Here is a 12329-nt window from a genome sequence, read left to right as displayed (position 1 = left end):
GGGGGGGGGATGGGCTAAATGGGTAAAGGGCACTAAGGAATCTACTCCTGAAATCACTGTTGCACTATATGCTAATTTGGATGCAAATTTAAAAAAATTAAATTAAATTTTAAAAATAAATAAAATTAAAGTTAAAAAAAGAAATAAAAAAAAAACAGGAATGAAGTTCTGATACATGCTGCAAGGATGAACCTTGGAAAAACATTATGCTAAGTGAGAGAAATCACACACAAAAGATCACATATTGTTAAGATTCCATTTGTAAGGAACGTTCAGAATAGGCAAATCCAGAGAGACAGAAAAGTAGATGAGTGGTTGCCAGGAGCTGGGGAGGGGAAATGAGGAGCAACTCCTGAAGGAGCTCTTTTTGGGGTGAGAAAAAAGTTCCAAAATTAGGTGGTGGTTGCACAATTTTTATGAACATAATACTAAAACCCACTAAATTGTACACTTGTAATTTTTTTCAAGTTTATTTATTTTGAGAGAGAGAGACAGACAGAGTGCAAGCAGGGGAGGGGGAGAGAGAGAGGGAGAGAGAGAATCCCAAGCAGGTTCCACGCTGTCAGTGCAGAGCCGGACATGGGGCCCGGACTCGTGAAACTGTGAGATCATGACCTGAGCCAAAGTCGGACACTGACTGAGCCACCCAGGCGCCTCGAGATGCTTTTTTCCTAAAGAAATGGTCAGTTGTGTCCGATGCAGCAGAGCTCAGTAAGGCAAAGACCGAAAAACATCCATTGGATTTGCCTATAGTTAGGTAATTGATGACTTTTCCAGGACAGAGTCAGGGCCCAGTGAGGGTAGAGGCAAAGAAGGGAGCTCATAGTAGACGGAAAAGTAGATGAGAGGGGCACCCGGGTGGCCCAGTCGGTTAAGGGGCTGACTTCGGCTCAGGCCGTGATCTCACGGTTCGTGGGTTCGAGCCCCATATCAGGGTCTGTGCTGACAGCTCAGAGCCTGGAGCCCGCTTCCGATTCTCTGTGTCTCTTTCTCTCTCTGTCCCTCCCCAGCTCACACTGTTTCTCATTCTCAAAAATAAACATTAAAAAAAAAAAAAAAGTGGATGAGAATCAGTTTTTGTCAGAGAATGTTGAATAGCCTATAACTGTATACCCAGCCTAGCTGAAGTTTTTATAGAGAGGTAATTAAAGTCTATGTATGACTCTCTTACGATACTTTGTTTTCTTCCTGAATCAGACAGGACCATCACACAGATACCCACCCAGTCCCCTGACCACGTGAGTTTCTGTGTCTTGCTGTTTTATGACCCTCTACCTATACTGAAGGTCACTGCAGGCCTCATATTAGACATACTCGAGTTAGGGAAGATTGTCTACTGTGCCCCCTAAAGAAAGGCCATCCAAGTACTATTTTCAGACCTCAGTGACAGAAAATGTTCCCTTTCCTCAAGTACGGTTTATTAATATTCAGTGCAACAGTTAATATGGTTTTTTGTTATGCTGTGAGAAAAACCAGAAACAAATTCATAGTTCAACCTTAATTAACTGGGGAGACCCATATGGGATCTTTATATGTCTGAATACTAGATAGCTATTTTTCCAGGGGCTGACCTAACACAAGTATGTTTTTCCTTGACTTTTAAAAGATGCAGTATCTACTTTTTCATTTTAATGTATGATCCCAATAAACCTCTTAAAATTCAGTGCTGGGGCGCCTGGGTGGCTCAGTCCGTTAAGCGTCGGACTTGGGCTCAGGTCACGATCTCACGGTTGGTGAGTTCGAGCCCTGCGTCCCGCTCTGGGCTGATGGCTCAGAGCCTGGAGCTTGCTTCCGATTCTGTGTCTCCCTCTCTCTCTGCCCCTCCCCCGTTCACGCTGTGTCTCTGTGTCTCAAAAATAAATAAACGTTAAAAAAAATTTTTTTTTTAATTCAGTGCTAAAAAAAAAAAGTATGGAAGAATTACCAAGGGGCGGGAGCGGGGTGGGGGGGAACTGTCACCATTAAAGAGAAGGGGCTTCTGAGCAGCTGAGAGTTTTTTTATCTGAATTCAATACAACTGTTGTGTTAAATTTGTGAAAACTGATTGAACTATACACTTACGTCTGACTTTCTGTACGTAAAAAGTAAACAAAACAAAACAAAACACAACAGTGTGGAATATAAACAAAACAAAGGTTTTAAGATTTTATTTTTTTAGCCTCTACACCCTACGTGGGGCTTGAACTCACAACCCTGAGATCAAGAGTTGGCACGCTCTACCAGCTGGGCCAGCCAGGCGCCCCAACAAAACAAAATTTTTAGGAAGAGTGTAGGGCTTGCCAAAATTCGTTTCTGGTCTGGATCCACTTTTCAGCCGCTAGTTAGTGAGGTAAGGAAGAGACCCTCTCTACCCGGCACTCGGAGTCTAACCATGGGGTTCCACCCACCGGTCATTGATCATTATTCAGGGCAGAGCCTGCGATCCTGTACTTCTCGCCTCCATATCGTTGTCTGAGCCCTTCCCTCTTCTCACTCGGCGGAAAGAGCCACCTTTGGAGTCCCTACTCCAAAGCCCTTTTCCTTACAGCACTACCTCGAGCTTCCTGAAAACCTTTCCTCCCCACCATGTTCATACTTGTCCCCGTGTCACCGCTGCCTCCTCCGCACTGAGCTTTTGAGGGATGGTGCTCGATGAGTATTTGCTATACGGACGAACGAACTACCGGCTCCGGAGTGGGGCGGGGCACCTGGATCCCAGTACTGCTTCCTCCCTCTCTGGGCTCGGCTGACCCGCGGGCTCCGCGGAGGGGTAGAGGCTGGACGCCCCGCTCGCTCTCCCCCTCAGCTCCGCCGCAGCCCAAAGAGCGGAGACCACCGCAGAACCACCGACGGAGAGAACACGCAGGAGGCCGGGAAAACCCGAGCGGACGCCCGGGGACTCCGGAAGCTGGGCGGACGACCAACCACCGGAAGTCAGTGGCGGCTTCAGGCCGGCCGCTCTAGAATCCCAGAGGCACATGGTCTCTGTGGTTGGACGCGTCGGATCAACCCTATAGTTTGGGTGGCGCATTACCAAGAGCCGAGCTCCCAGCCGATCGGGAAAATGAGGGGGTGGTGCATAATTCCTCGGGCGATGGGGACTGATAGAGGGAAAGGGGCCTAAGAAGGGAGATTTCATGAGCCGACCGAGAAGGTGACAGATCCACGCACCTCAGCCCTTCCAGCTCCCGGGACCAGAGGTGACTAGCGAGCAGTCAAAGCGCCGGATGGCAGTGCGCGCGCACGCACGGGTACGTTGCCTTCCATTCACGCGGCGCCCGGGGCTGCTACTGCGCATGCGTCAGAAGACGGCGCTGGGCGGAGGGTGCACCCCTGCGAAGCGCCGAGAGCCCTTTGGGCGGCTCCCTCGGGCAAGCTGGACAGCGGCGCGCGCGCGCGGGCGGAGGCGTGGCTTCCTCTGCAGGTGGGTTCGGATTGGACGCAGCCAGTAGAAGGGGTGGGAACCTCCTCAGAGACCGCCCAGCGATTGGCTAGAGGCTGGAGGGAGCGTGGTCTTGGGAGGCGGGGCGGGGGGACCGGCTGGGCAGAGCACGACGCTGAGGTGGTGGCGGCGGCCTTAAACAAGTGAGCGAGCGACTCTTTTAGTACCCCTCCACGGGGGACGGGAGACCGGGGAGGCAGGGGGCACCGGCGACCTCCGAAGGCCCCGAGGAGGTGTCGGAGTGGGGCGCCATTCGGTGAGTGTTGACCGAGAAAAGCGAAGTGCCCCGCCCCTCCCTTTCTTCCTGGACCGCGCCTGGCGGCGCCTCCCCCACCTCCCACCCTGCGTTCCACCCCGGACCTGAGCTCTGGGTTCCAAGTCCGGGTGTGGGACGACGACTGCGTGCCAGCCGCTCTCTTTCGCTCCCTACCTGGCCCCCGTCGGCTTGGGGAACTTGGTAACTCCCTGGTACTGCTCCCCAGCCTCATAGAGGGGAAACTGAGGCCTGGGAGGGCGGCGGGCCCCTCCTCACCAGCGTCTCCGCACAGAAGCCATGGCCGAACCCCTGAAGGAGGAAGAAGGCGAGGACGGGTCTGGGGAGCCGCCCGGGCCGGTGAAGGCGGAACCCACCAACACCGCTGCCTGTGTAGCGGCCAAGAACCTGGCCCTGCTGAAAGCGCGCTCCTTCGATGTGACCTTTGACGTGGGAGACGAGTACGAGATCATTGAGACCATAGGCAACGGGGCCTATGGGGTGGTGTCCTCAGCGCGCCGACGTCTCACCGGTGAGCTTCCCTATCGTGAACCGCTTGCAGATCTGGAAGCCGGTTCCCTAGAGAGTGAGAAACCTGCTCCATCTCAAACAGCCAGGAAAGCTGGGATCTACATTCTGGCTGAAGGCAACAAATACCGATGAAGTGTCTTCTGGGGTGCCAGGCTCTGTGTTGGGCACAGTTCTCGGGAGCTGCCATTGGTGGTTTTGCCTATTTCTTTAGGAAAAAAAAAAAAAATAACAATACCAGTTAGACCAGAATGGAGATCCCATCTTTGGTTTCTAAAAGAGAAGAGTGTTCCGGAGCCAGAGACTGGCGCAAGGAATTGGTGGTGGGATGGGTGAGGTCTGAGATGGAGAGAGAGTGTAGGTAGGGAGAACGAGCACAGGTTATTTAGAGTCAAGGCTCTGCTACTGATTAGCTGCACAACTAGCTAGTTACTAGCAGGTAACTAGGTTACTATGGGGGGTTATCATGTCCAACATTGAACTACTAGTATCTGTCTCAGGATAGATGTGAAGGGGAAATCTGATAATGTATGCAAAGTGCTTAGGACAAGGCTTGGCACATAGTAGGTTCTTGTTATAGGGTAGTTGTTATTCAGTATATGGTAACTGCATTCTAGAAGGGAGATGTTGGGGGGCCTGGGTGGCTCAGTGGGTTCAGCTCAGATCATGACCTCGCGGTTTCGTGAGCTGGAGCCCCGCACAGGGTCGTGTGCTAAAAGCCAGAGCCTGCTTCAGATCCTCTGTCCCCCTCTCTGCCTCTCCCCCACCTTTGCACACACTCTCTCAAAAATAAATAAAACACTAAAAAAAAAAAAAAAAATAGACGGGAGATGCTGAGAGTGGCCTTTTGCCAGTCTGCAGCCACTCTAAGGTACGTCATGGTATCTTCCTTTTCCCTGCTCCCCAGGCCAGCAGGTGGCCATTAAGAAGATCCCTAATGCTTTTGACGTGGTTACCAATGCCAAGCGGACCCTCAGGGAGCTGAAGATCCTCAAACACTTCAAGCACGACAACATCATCGCCATCAAGGACATCTTGAGGCCCACGGTGCCCTACGGGGAGTTCAAATCTGTGTAAGGAGCAGGGATGGGAGAGAAAGGCAGAGGCGGGACCTTTTCTGAAGGCCGGGGCCATGTTGCTGAAGTTTCGGAAGGGCAGCTGAAGGCAGGCTGGGAAATGTCCCGTGATTCCAGGACCAGTGTCCCTTAGGCTTTTGCCCAGGACAACCGTGATTACTCGTGAAGAGTACAGACGTTACGGTTTTATGAAATCTCGGTATGTGGGATGGGAGACGTGGGACCTTCGTGAGATAACGTCACCCTTTTGTTCTCATAGCAGATATTACTGGTCAATCACAGAGCACTTTCTTAACAAAACCTGGGCAAGCCTGCGCAGTTTTCACATAGTTTTTCAAGCAGCCACACCAAACAGTGGAGACGGCCCCCAAACTAGACCTGTCGGCCAGCCCTGGTTTAGTCCAACCCTGGGGAAACTGGATCTAGACAGAAAAATGATTTAACTTCACTTGAGGTTATGGAAGAGTTGGAGAAGATCCTGACTCTTCATACCATGCCATTGGCCCCTGCAGAGTGCAAGGATGAGGCCATTACCTGTCGCGCTGGGAGGGAGTAGTGAGGCTCAGGCTGGGGCTGCCGCGCCGGCGAGGCAGCCATGCCCGTCTTTCTTGCCCCCTCTAGCTACGTGGTCCTGGACCTGATGGAGAGCGACCTGCACCAGATCATCCATTCCTCCCAGCCACTCACTCTGGAGCACGTGCGCTACTTCCTGTACCAGCTGCTTCGGGGCCTCAAGTACATGCACTCGGCTCAGGTCATCCACCGCGACCTCAAGCCCTCCAACCTGTTGGTGAATGAGAATTGTGAGCTCAAGATCGGTGACTTCGGCATGGCCCGCGGCCTGTGCACCTCGCCGGCTGAGCACCAGTACTTTATGACTGAGTATGTGGCCACGCGCTGGTACCGTGCTCCTGAGCTCATGCTCTCACTGCATGAGTACACGCAGGCCATCGACCTGTGGTCTGTGGGCTGCATCTTTGGTGAGATGCTGGCCCGGCGCCAGCTCTTCCCAGGCAAAAATTATGTGCACCAACTACAGCTGATCATGATGGTGCTGGGTACTCCATCGCCGGCCGTGATTCAGGCCGTCGGGGCCGAGAGGGTGCGGGCCTATATCCAGAGCCTGCCGCCACGTCAGCCCGTGCCCTGGGAGACAGTGTACCCGGGCGCTGACCGCCAGGCCCTCTCACTGTTGGGGCGCATGCTGCGTTTTGAGCCCAGCGCCCGCATCTCCGCAGCTGCTGCCCTTCGCCACCCCTTCCTGGCCAAGTACCACGATCCTGATGATGAGCCCGACTGCGCCCCGCCTTTTGATTTCGCCTTTGACCGTGAAGCCCTCACCCGGGAGCGCATTAAAGAGGCCATCGTGGCTGAGATTGAGGACTTCCACGCGCGACGCGAGGGCATCCGCCAGCAGATCCGCTTCCAGCCTTCCCTGCAGCCTGTGGCCAGTGAGCCTGGCTGCCCCGACGTTGAGATGCCCAGCCCCTGGGCTCCCAGCGGGGACTGTGCCATGGAGTCCCCTCCGCCAGCCCCGCCGCCGTGTCCGGGCCCGGCACCTGACACTATCGATCTGACCCTGCAGCCACCCCTGCCCGCCAGTGAACCAGCCCCTCCGAAGAAAGAGGGCGCCATCTCAGACAACACCAAGGCGGCCCTCAAAGCTGCCCTGCTCAAGTCCTTGCGGAGCCGACTCCGAGGTGCCTTGTGGAGGCAGCGGCTGGCCAGGGAGTGGGGCTGCAGAGGGGGTACTCCCAGCTTGGACAGGCCACAGACTCTTACCCTCCCCCTGCCAACTTCTCTGCAGATGGCCCCAGTGCTCCTCTGGAAGCTCCTGAGCCTCGGAAGCCGGTGACAGCCCAGGAGCGCCAGCGGGAGCGGGAGGAGAAGCGGCGGAGGCGGCAGGAGCGAGCCAAGGAGCGGGAGAAGCGGCGGCAGGAGCGGGAGCGCAAGGAGCGGGGGGCCGGGGCCTCTGGGGGTCCCTCCACTGATCCCCTGGCTGGGCTGGTGCTCAGTGACAATGATCGCAGCCTGTTGGAGCGCTGGACTCGCATGGCCCGGCCCCCAGCCCCCACACCGGCCCCGGCCCACGCCCCAGTCCCGGCCCCCACCCCAGCCCAGCCCACCAGTCCTCCGGCTGGCCCCCCACCACAACCTGCAGGCTCCACCTCTGGCCCCCCACCGCAGCCTGCTTGCCCACCCCCTGGCCCTGCTCCCCACCCTGCCAGCCCTCCGGGGCCCGTCCCTGGCCCTGCTCCACTCCAGAATGCCACCTCTAGCCTCCTGGCTCCCCAGTCACTTGTGCCACCCGCTGGGCTGCTTGGCCCCGGCTCCGTAGGTGTTCTGCCTTACTTCCCATCTGGCCCGCCCCCTCCAGACCCCGGAGGGGCCCCTCAACCCTCCACCTCAGAATCGCCCGATGTCAACCTGGTGACCCAGCAGTTGTCCAAGTCACAGGTGAGAGGCGAGGCCCGGGCTGTGGGCTCTCCTGGATCTGGGCCCAGGGAAGATGGGTCTGGGGAGTCCTTGCTGTTTGGTGGGGATGGGGGATAGGAGAGTCTTTGGTGTATCTTTATTCCATGAAAACTGAGTGGCAGATGGGGCTTATCTCTGAACTTGTTCTCTTGCTCTTAGAAGAAGCGTAATGCCAACAAGCAGGCTGTCGGGGGACAAATAAGATGCTTCCTGGGAAGAGGGCTTGGACCAAGCTGGTCCCTAATTAGCACTCGATGATTGTCAAGGATTGTCAAGGGTGGTGCTGTCATCTCCCACAGGTGTCCAGGCAGAGTTGCCGGCAGCATCAGGACGGACTTATGTAGACGTCTGTCCGCTCTTGATGGTGCCTGTGTCGTAACCTGCCATCATCCGTTGCAGGTGGAGGACCCCTTGCCCCCGGTCTTCTCGGGCACTCCGAAGGGCAGTGGGGCCGGCTATGGTGTTGGCTTTGACCTGGAGGAATTCCTAAACCAGTCTTTCGACATGGGCGTGGCTGACGGGCCACAGGATGGGTAAGATGGCAGGACCGAGCTTCTGGAATGGGCTGTGGGTAGGGTTTCCTGTTGGGGGAGGAGCTCGCCTGTGGGATGGGCAGGGAGCCAGCCTAGGCTAACAGTGCCTTTCCCCTCCACTCTCCCTGTTTCCCTTATCCCCGCAGCCAGGCAGACTCGGCCTCACTCTCGGCTTCCCTGCTTGCTGACTGGCTGGAGGGCCATGGCATGAACCCTGCCGACATTGAGTCCCTGCAGCGTGAGATCCAGATGGATTCCCCAATGCTGCTGGCTGACCTGCCTGACCTCCAGGAGCCCTGAGGCCCACGGCCTGTGCCTTGCTGCGGGGGGCAGACCCAGCTACAAGACTCACAGAAACGTCTCCAAGGGCTGGAGCCTTGGGCCCAGCAGCAGAAGCTTGGCTAGATTATTCTGCAGGTTCATCTCAGACACACTCTGCAGCCTTAAGCAGCCACCTGAGCCACCACCAAGCCATGGAAGGATCAGGAAACCTCTACTCCTTGAGCGATCCTTTTCAGTATTGTATTTTTATTATTATTATTATTATTATTATTATTATTATATTAATATTATTACACAGTCTTTTTGCCATCAAAATGAGGCCTGTGAAATATAAGGTTCCCTTTAGTGCCTAACTCTAGGTGTCTTTTTGGAGTTGAGAGCAGGGTGTCGTAAGTAGGGGAGCAAGGGGGAGCCGGGTCCCCCCACGTTTGGGGGCCGAGCAGACAACACTTGCATGCACAACAGCCAAAACCAGTTCATTCAGATCCTGAGGTTTATTGAGATCTTCGCTCCCCACCTGCTTCCAGCCCCACAGGAGGTGGTCCTCTGCCCCCTCATGTGGTCAAACCTCAACCCTGGGGTGGGTGGGGGACCTTGTGTCTATGCCTACCGTGGTTGTACCTGTTTTCGAGTGGCATGCGGTAACTGTGCTGAAATACAGTTTTGGCATTGGGCTCTGGGGGCCGGGACAGGCAGGTAGGGGAAGCTGAGTATGACAGTGAGATGGGGCTGGGGGTCCATGGTGCTCACCGTTGGGGGATGAGTCGGTGGGAGGGAAGCGGAGGACGGAGATACTCGGAACGGTGCGGGGAGCGCCGGGCTGTGGCGGCAGTGGCCACACGTGGGTAGCCTGGCGCACGCCGTGGGTATCGGTCAGGCTACGCCAGCTCAGTCTAGCACACTAGGGTGGCTCCAGACCGAGGAGCCCGCGGTGAGGAAGCTGGCTGAGGTGGAATGCGGAAGCCCACAGCCGAGGAGAGCGGTTCGGCCTTTGGGGTAGGGCAGAGGCAAGGAAGAGTCTCGCGGAGCCCAGTCAGGTCTGGGCCGGGACGGCCGCGCCTTTCGGAGGAGGCCTGGGTCAGCTGCTGGCCTGTGACGAAGGGAACAGAGGCCTGGCCTGGAGATGGACACCCTGGGGGCGACGGGATCCACTGGGGCGAGAGCCGCGAGATCCCCTGTGAGAAGCAGGTGCTAAGAGGGCAGTAGGCAGGGGTGAGGCCAGGGCGCAGAGGGAGCACTCATGGAAACCTGGAGCAGCTAGGAGGGGGAACTCGGGGCCTGACGGGGGCCAGCCCCTCAGGCCCGGCGGATTTTCATCTCGGTGCGCTTGAGGGAGTAGTAGAAGCCCTTCCACTGGGCCCAGTTGATGCCATTAGCATAGGAGAGGTGGGAGCCGCCCAGGTAGAAGCCGTTGAGGTTGGCGAAGTGGCAGCTGCGGAACCAGAAGGCTCCCGAGGAGAGGGCTGCACAGTTCTGCACAAAGAGGTCCTGGTCCCGGTCGAAGGTGGAGAATTTCTGGCCGCTGTGGTAGGACAGGGAGTCGCCTGGCGGAGGGGAGGAGGGATGGGGCCACTGAGGCGGGGTGCAGGGCCCCGTGCTGGCAGGGACGGGGATGGCGGGGACGGGGGACGCTACGCGAGGCGTCACGTGGCAGCCTGGCGGGACGGGGCACCCTCCCTGAGTCCGCTGTTGGGTAGCTGTGCTCCTGCAGTGAAGGGAAACAGCTGCTCCCCACAGCGCTGCCTGGAGTGAGGGGACGCGGCTTCTCCCAGGGCCGAGGCCCAAGCTGGGTGGGAGCCAGCAGGGCCCTTTCGGGCCAAGCGGGGAGGGAGGGGCCCAGAAGGGGCTGGGAGCCAGCTGGGCAGTGCCAGCCCTGCCTTCTCCCCGCCTCCCCGCCTCCCCCCCCCCACAGCCCCTTGTTAGGGCGGCAGCAGGGGGTACCTGCCCCGCCGTCCTCGAAGCCTGCCACGTAGAGGGTGTAGCCGTCCTCCTCAGCACTGACCGCGTTGGGCGAGATGGAGAATTCGGCGTACTTGGCCGAGGCCGTGTTGTTCTCAAAGTCCTCCAGGTCCACTCGTAGCTCGTACTTCTGCTTCAGCGTCAGGAGGTGCAGGTTCTGCAGCCCTGGGTAGGGGGTGGGGGTGGGGGGAGGGGCAGCTGCTCAGCAAAGCTCTGGCTCAGGGCGGCCCCCAGCCCACCGGACGCCCCTGCCCCCGCCTTACCCAGCCAGTACTCCCCGTCGGCACGGCCAAAGCCCAGCTTGTAGTCATTCCAGCCCCGGAAAAAACTCACGGAGCCATTGAATCTCTTCTGGAAAACCTGGAGCACAGAGGACAGGCCTGGACGATCAAGAGTCCGGGGGGTGGGGGCCTCACGCAGGCACGGACCCTGTGGTGCTGAGGGGCTTCGTTAAAGGACCAGACTGGGACCTAACACGAGGCACACACTGGCACCAGGCCCCTCGGTGAGCAGCTCCCGAGTGCCAGGGAAGGGTTAAGAGGGGGAGTAAGTCGTTCTAGAGTTCAGGCAGCTGGCAGTGAGTTCCAGTGTGGGCTGTGTGACTTTGGGCAAATGACTTCACCTCTCTGGGCTCCAGTTCCTCTATAGAAGGTACCTTTCTCCAAGGATTATTGTGAGGATACAGGCACTAGCCTGCCTCAGGCACCTGGAATTCAGTGTTGGCGGCGCCTCACAAGCTACACCGCGGATATCGTGACCCCATTAGAGATGACAAAACCGAAGCTCCCGGAGGTGAAGCTCGGTCACGCAGCCGGGGCAAGAACCTGGCCTCCGTTCCTTCCTCCCACTCACCGTCCACTTGCCGCCCCCGGTGGTCATGTCACAGAAGACAGGCACGGGCACGCTGGGGCCCGAGGGGTAGATGAGGTACACGCCGTCCTCCTGGTAGCCCTGGGCGTAGATGTCATCGCAGTCCAGGGGCTGCTGAAGGCAAAACTTCTCCAGAGCTGGGGGCAGGGGCGGGGAGGGTGAGGAGAGGAGACCAAGGCATACCCGGCACCCCGCAGCTTGCCCCCGTTCCTAGGGGCACAAGCAATCACGGCATTTCTTCTGGGGTGGGGCAGGGGGGATGCTCAAAGATCACCTCCACCTGCCCCGTGCTGTAGAGGAGGGGATGGCATCCCGGCTCCCAGAAATGACGGCTCAGAGTACTCTCTCCTCGCCCAGCCTGCTGGCCGGGCTGCTTACCGTCTCCCCGGATCCCAGAGGCCTGGGGGGCGCAGGGGGGCGTGGAGAGAAGCAGCAGCAGCGGCAGGGCCAGGAGGGCCTGGGACAGGACGACAGGGTCACCTCACCGCAGCCCCCCCCCCCCACCCCCCGCAACCAGCCCCAGAGCTCCTTGCGTTCTCTGCACCTGTCCCTCAAGCAGACCACCCCCTGCCAGGAGCCCCTTGCCTTCCCCCTCTGGCCCCTCTTTCCCCGCCAGAGGAACACCACGCTCTGGGACAGGCCCGGGGCCTCACAGCTTAAGAGTCTCCCCTGGATCACAGGAATGTCCTGTGCCTTCATAGCCCCCTCTCTGGTAAGGGCCCTCTTCCCCCAAGGGGGCTCAGGCCCCCGGTGCCGTGAGTCCCCTGCCCCAGTCCCGGTACCTTCATGCTGCCAGTTCAGCTCGAAGCGGCTGGGTGTCTGCTGCCCCAGACTGCGCCCCAGACTGCACCCGCCCAGAGTTATGTGCTGGGCCCTGGCCAGCCGCCCTGGCCCCGCCCCCTGTAGCTGCAGAGCCCCCCTCACCCCTCCCC

The 12329-nt window shown here is 57.9% G+C and overlaps 2 protein-coding genes across 2 annotated transcripts; one reads left to right on the top strand and one right to left on the bottom strand.

Annotated features, from left to right (window-relative positions):
- Nucleotides 1-3488: 3488 nt before the first annotated feature.
- MAPK7 (mitogen-activated protein kinase 7) lies at nucleotides 3489-8921 on the top strand. The gene is made up of 7 exons (XM_049623850.1): nucleotides 3489-3677; nucleotides 3970-4206; nucleotides 5110-5275; nucleotides 5900-6978; nucleotides 7086-7735; nucleotides 8153-8286; nucleotides 8433-8921. Exons 2-7 carry the CDS (start codon nucleotides 3975-3977, stop codon nucleotides 8584-8586), a joined length of 2415 nt encoding a protein of 804 aa, XP_049479807.1. The 5' UTR covers nucleotides 3489-3677; nucleotides 3970-3974; the 3' UTR covers nucleotides 8587-8921.
- A 126-nt stretch (nucleotides 8922-9047) lies between these two features.
- Nucleotides 9048-12251, bottom strand: MFAP4 (microfibril associated protein 4). The gene is made up of 6 exons (XM_049623851.1): nucleotides 12180-12251; nucleotides 11776-11854; nucleotides 11380-11534; nucleotides 10791-10887; nucleotides 10510-10692; nucleotides 9048-10112 (listed from the first exon to the last, which is right to left on the bottom strand). Exons 1-6 carry the CDS (start codon nucleotides 12183-12185, stop codon nucleotides 9865-9867), a joined length of 768 nt encoding a protein of 255 aa, XP_049479808.1. The 5' UTR covers nucleotides 12186-12251; the 3' UTR covers nucleotides 9048-9864.
- Nucleotides 12252-12329: the final 78 nt, after the last annotated feature.

The sequence above is a fragment of the Panthera uncia genome, unplaced genomic scaffold (assembly GCF_023721935.1).
Source record: "Panthera uncia isolate 11264 unplaced genomic scaffold, Puncia_PCG_1.0 HiC_scaffold_2320, whole genome shotgun sequence".
In the NCBI taxonomy this organism is placed as follows: Eukaryota; Metazoa; Chordata; class Mammalia; order Carnivora; family Felidae; genus Panthera; species Panthera uncia.
This window is presented reverse-complemented; position numbering and strand designations above follow the sequence as displayed.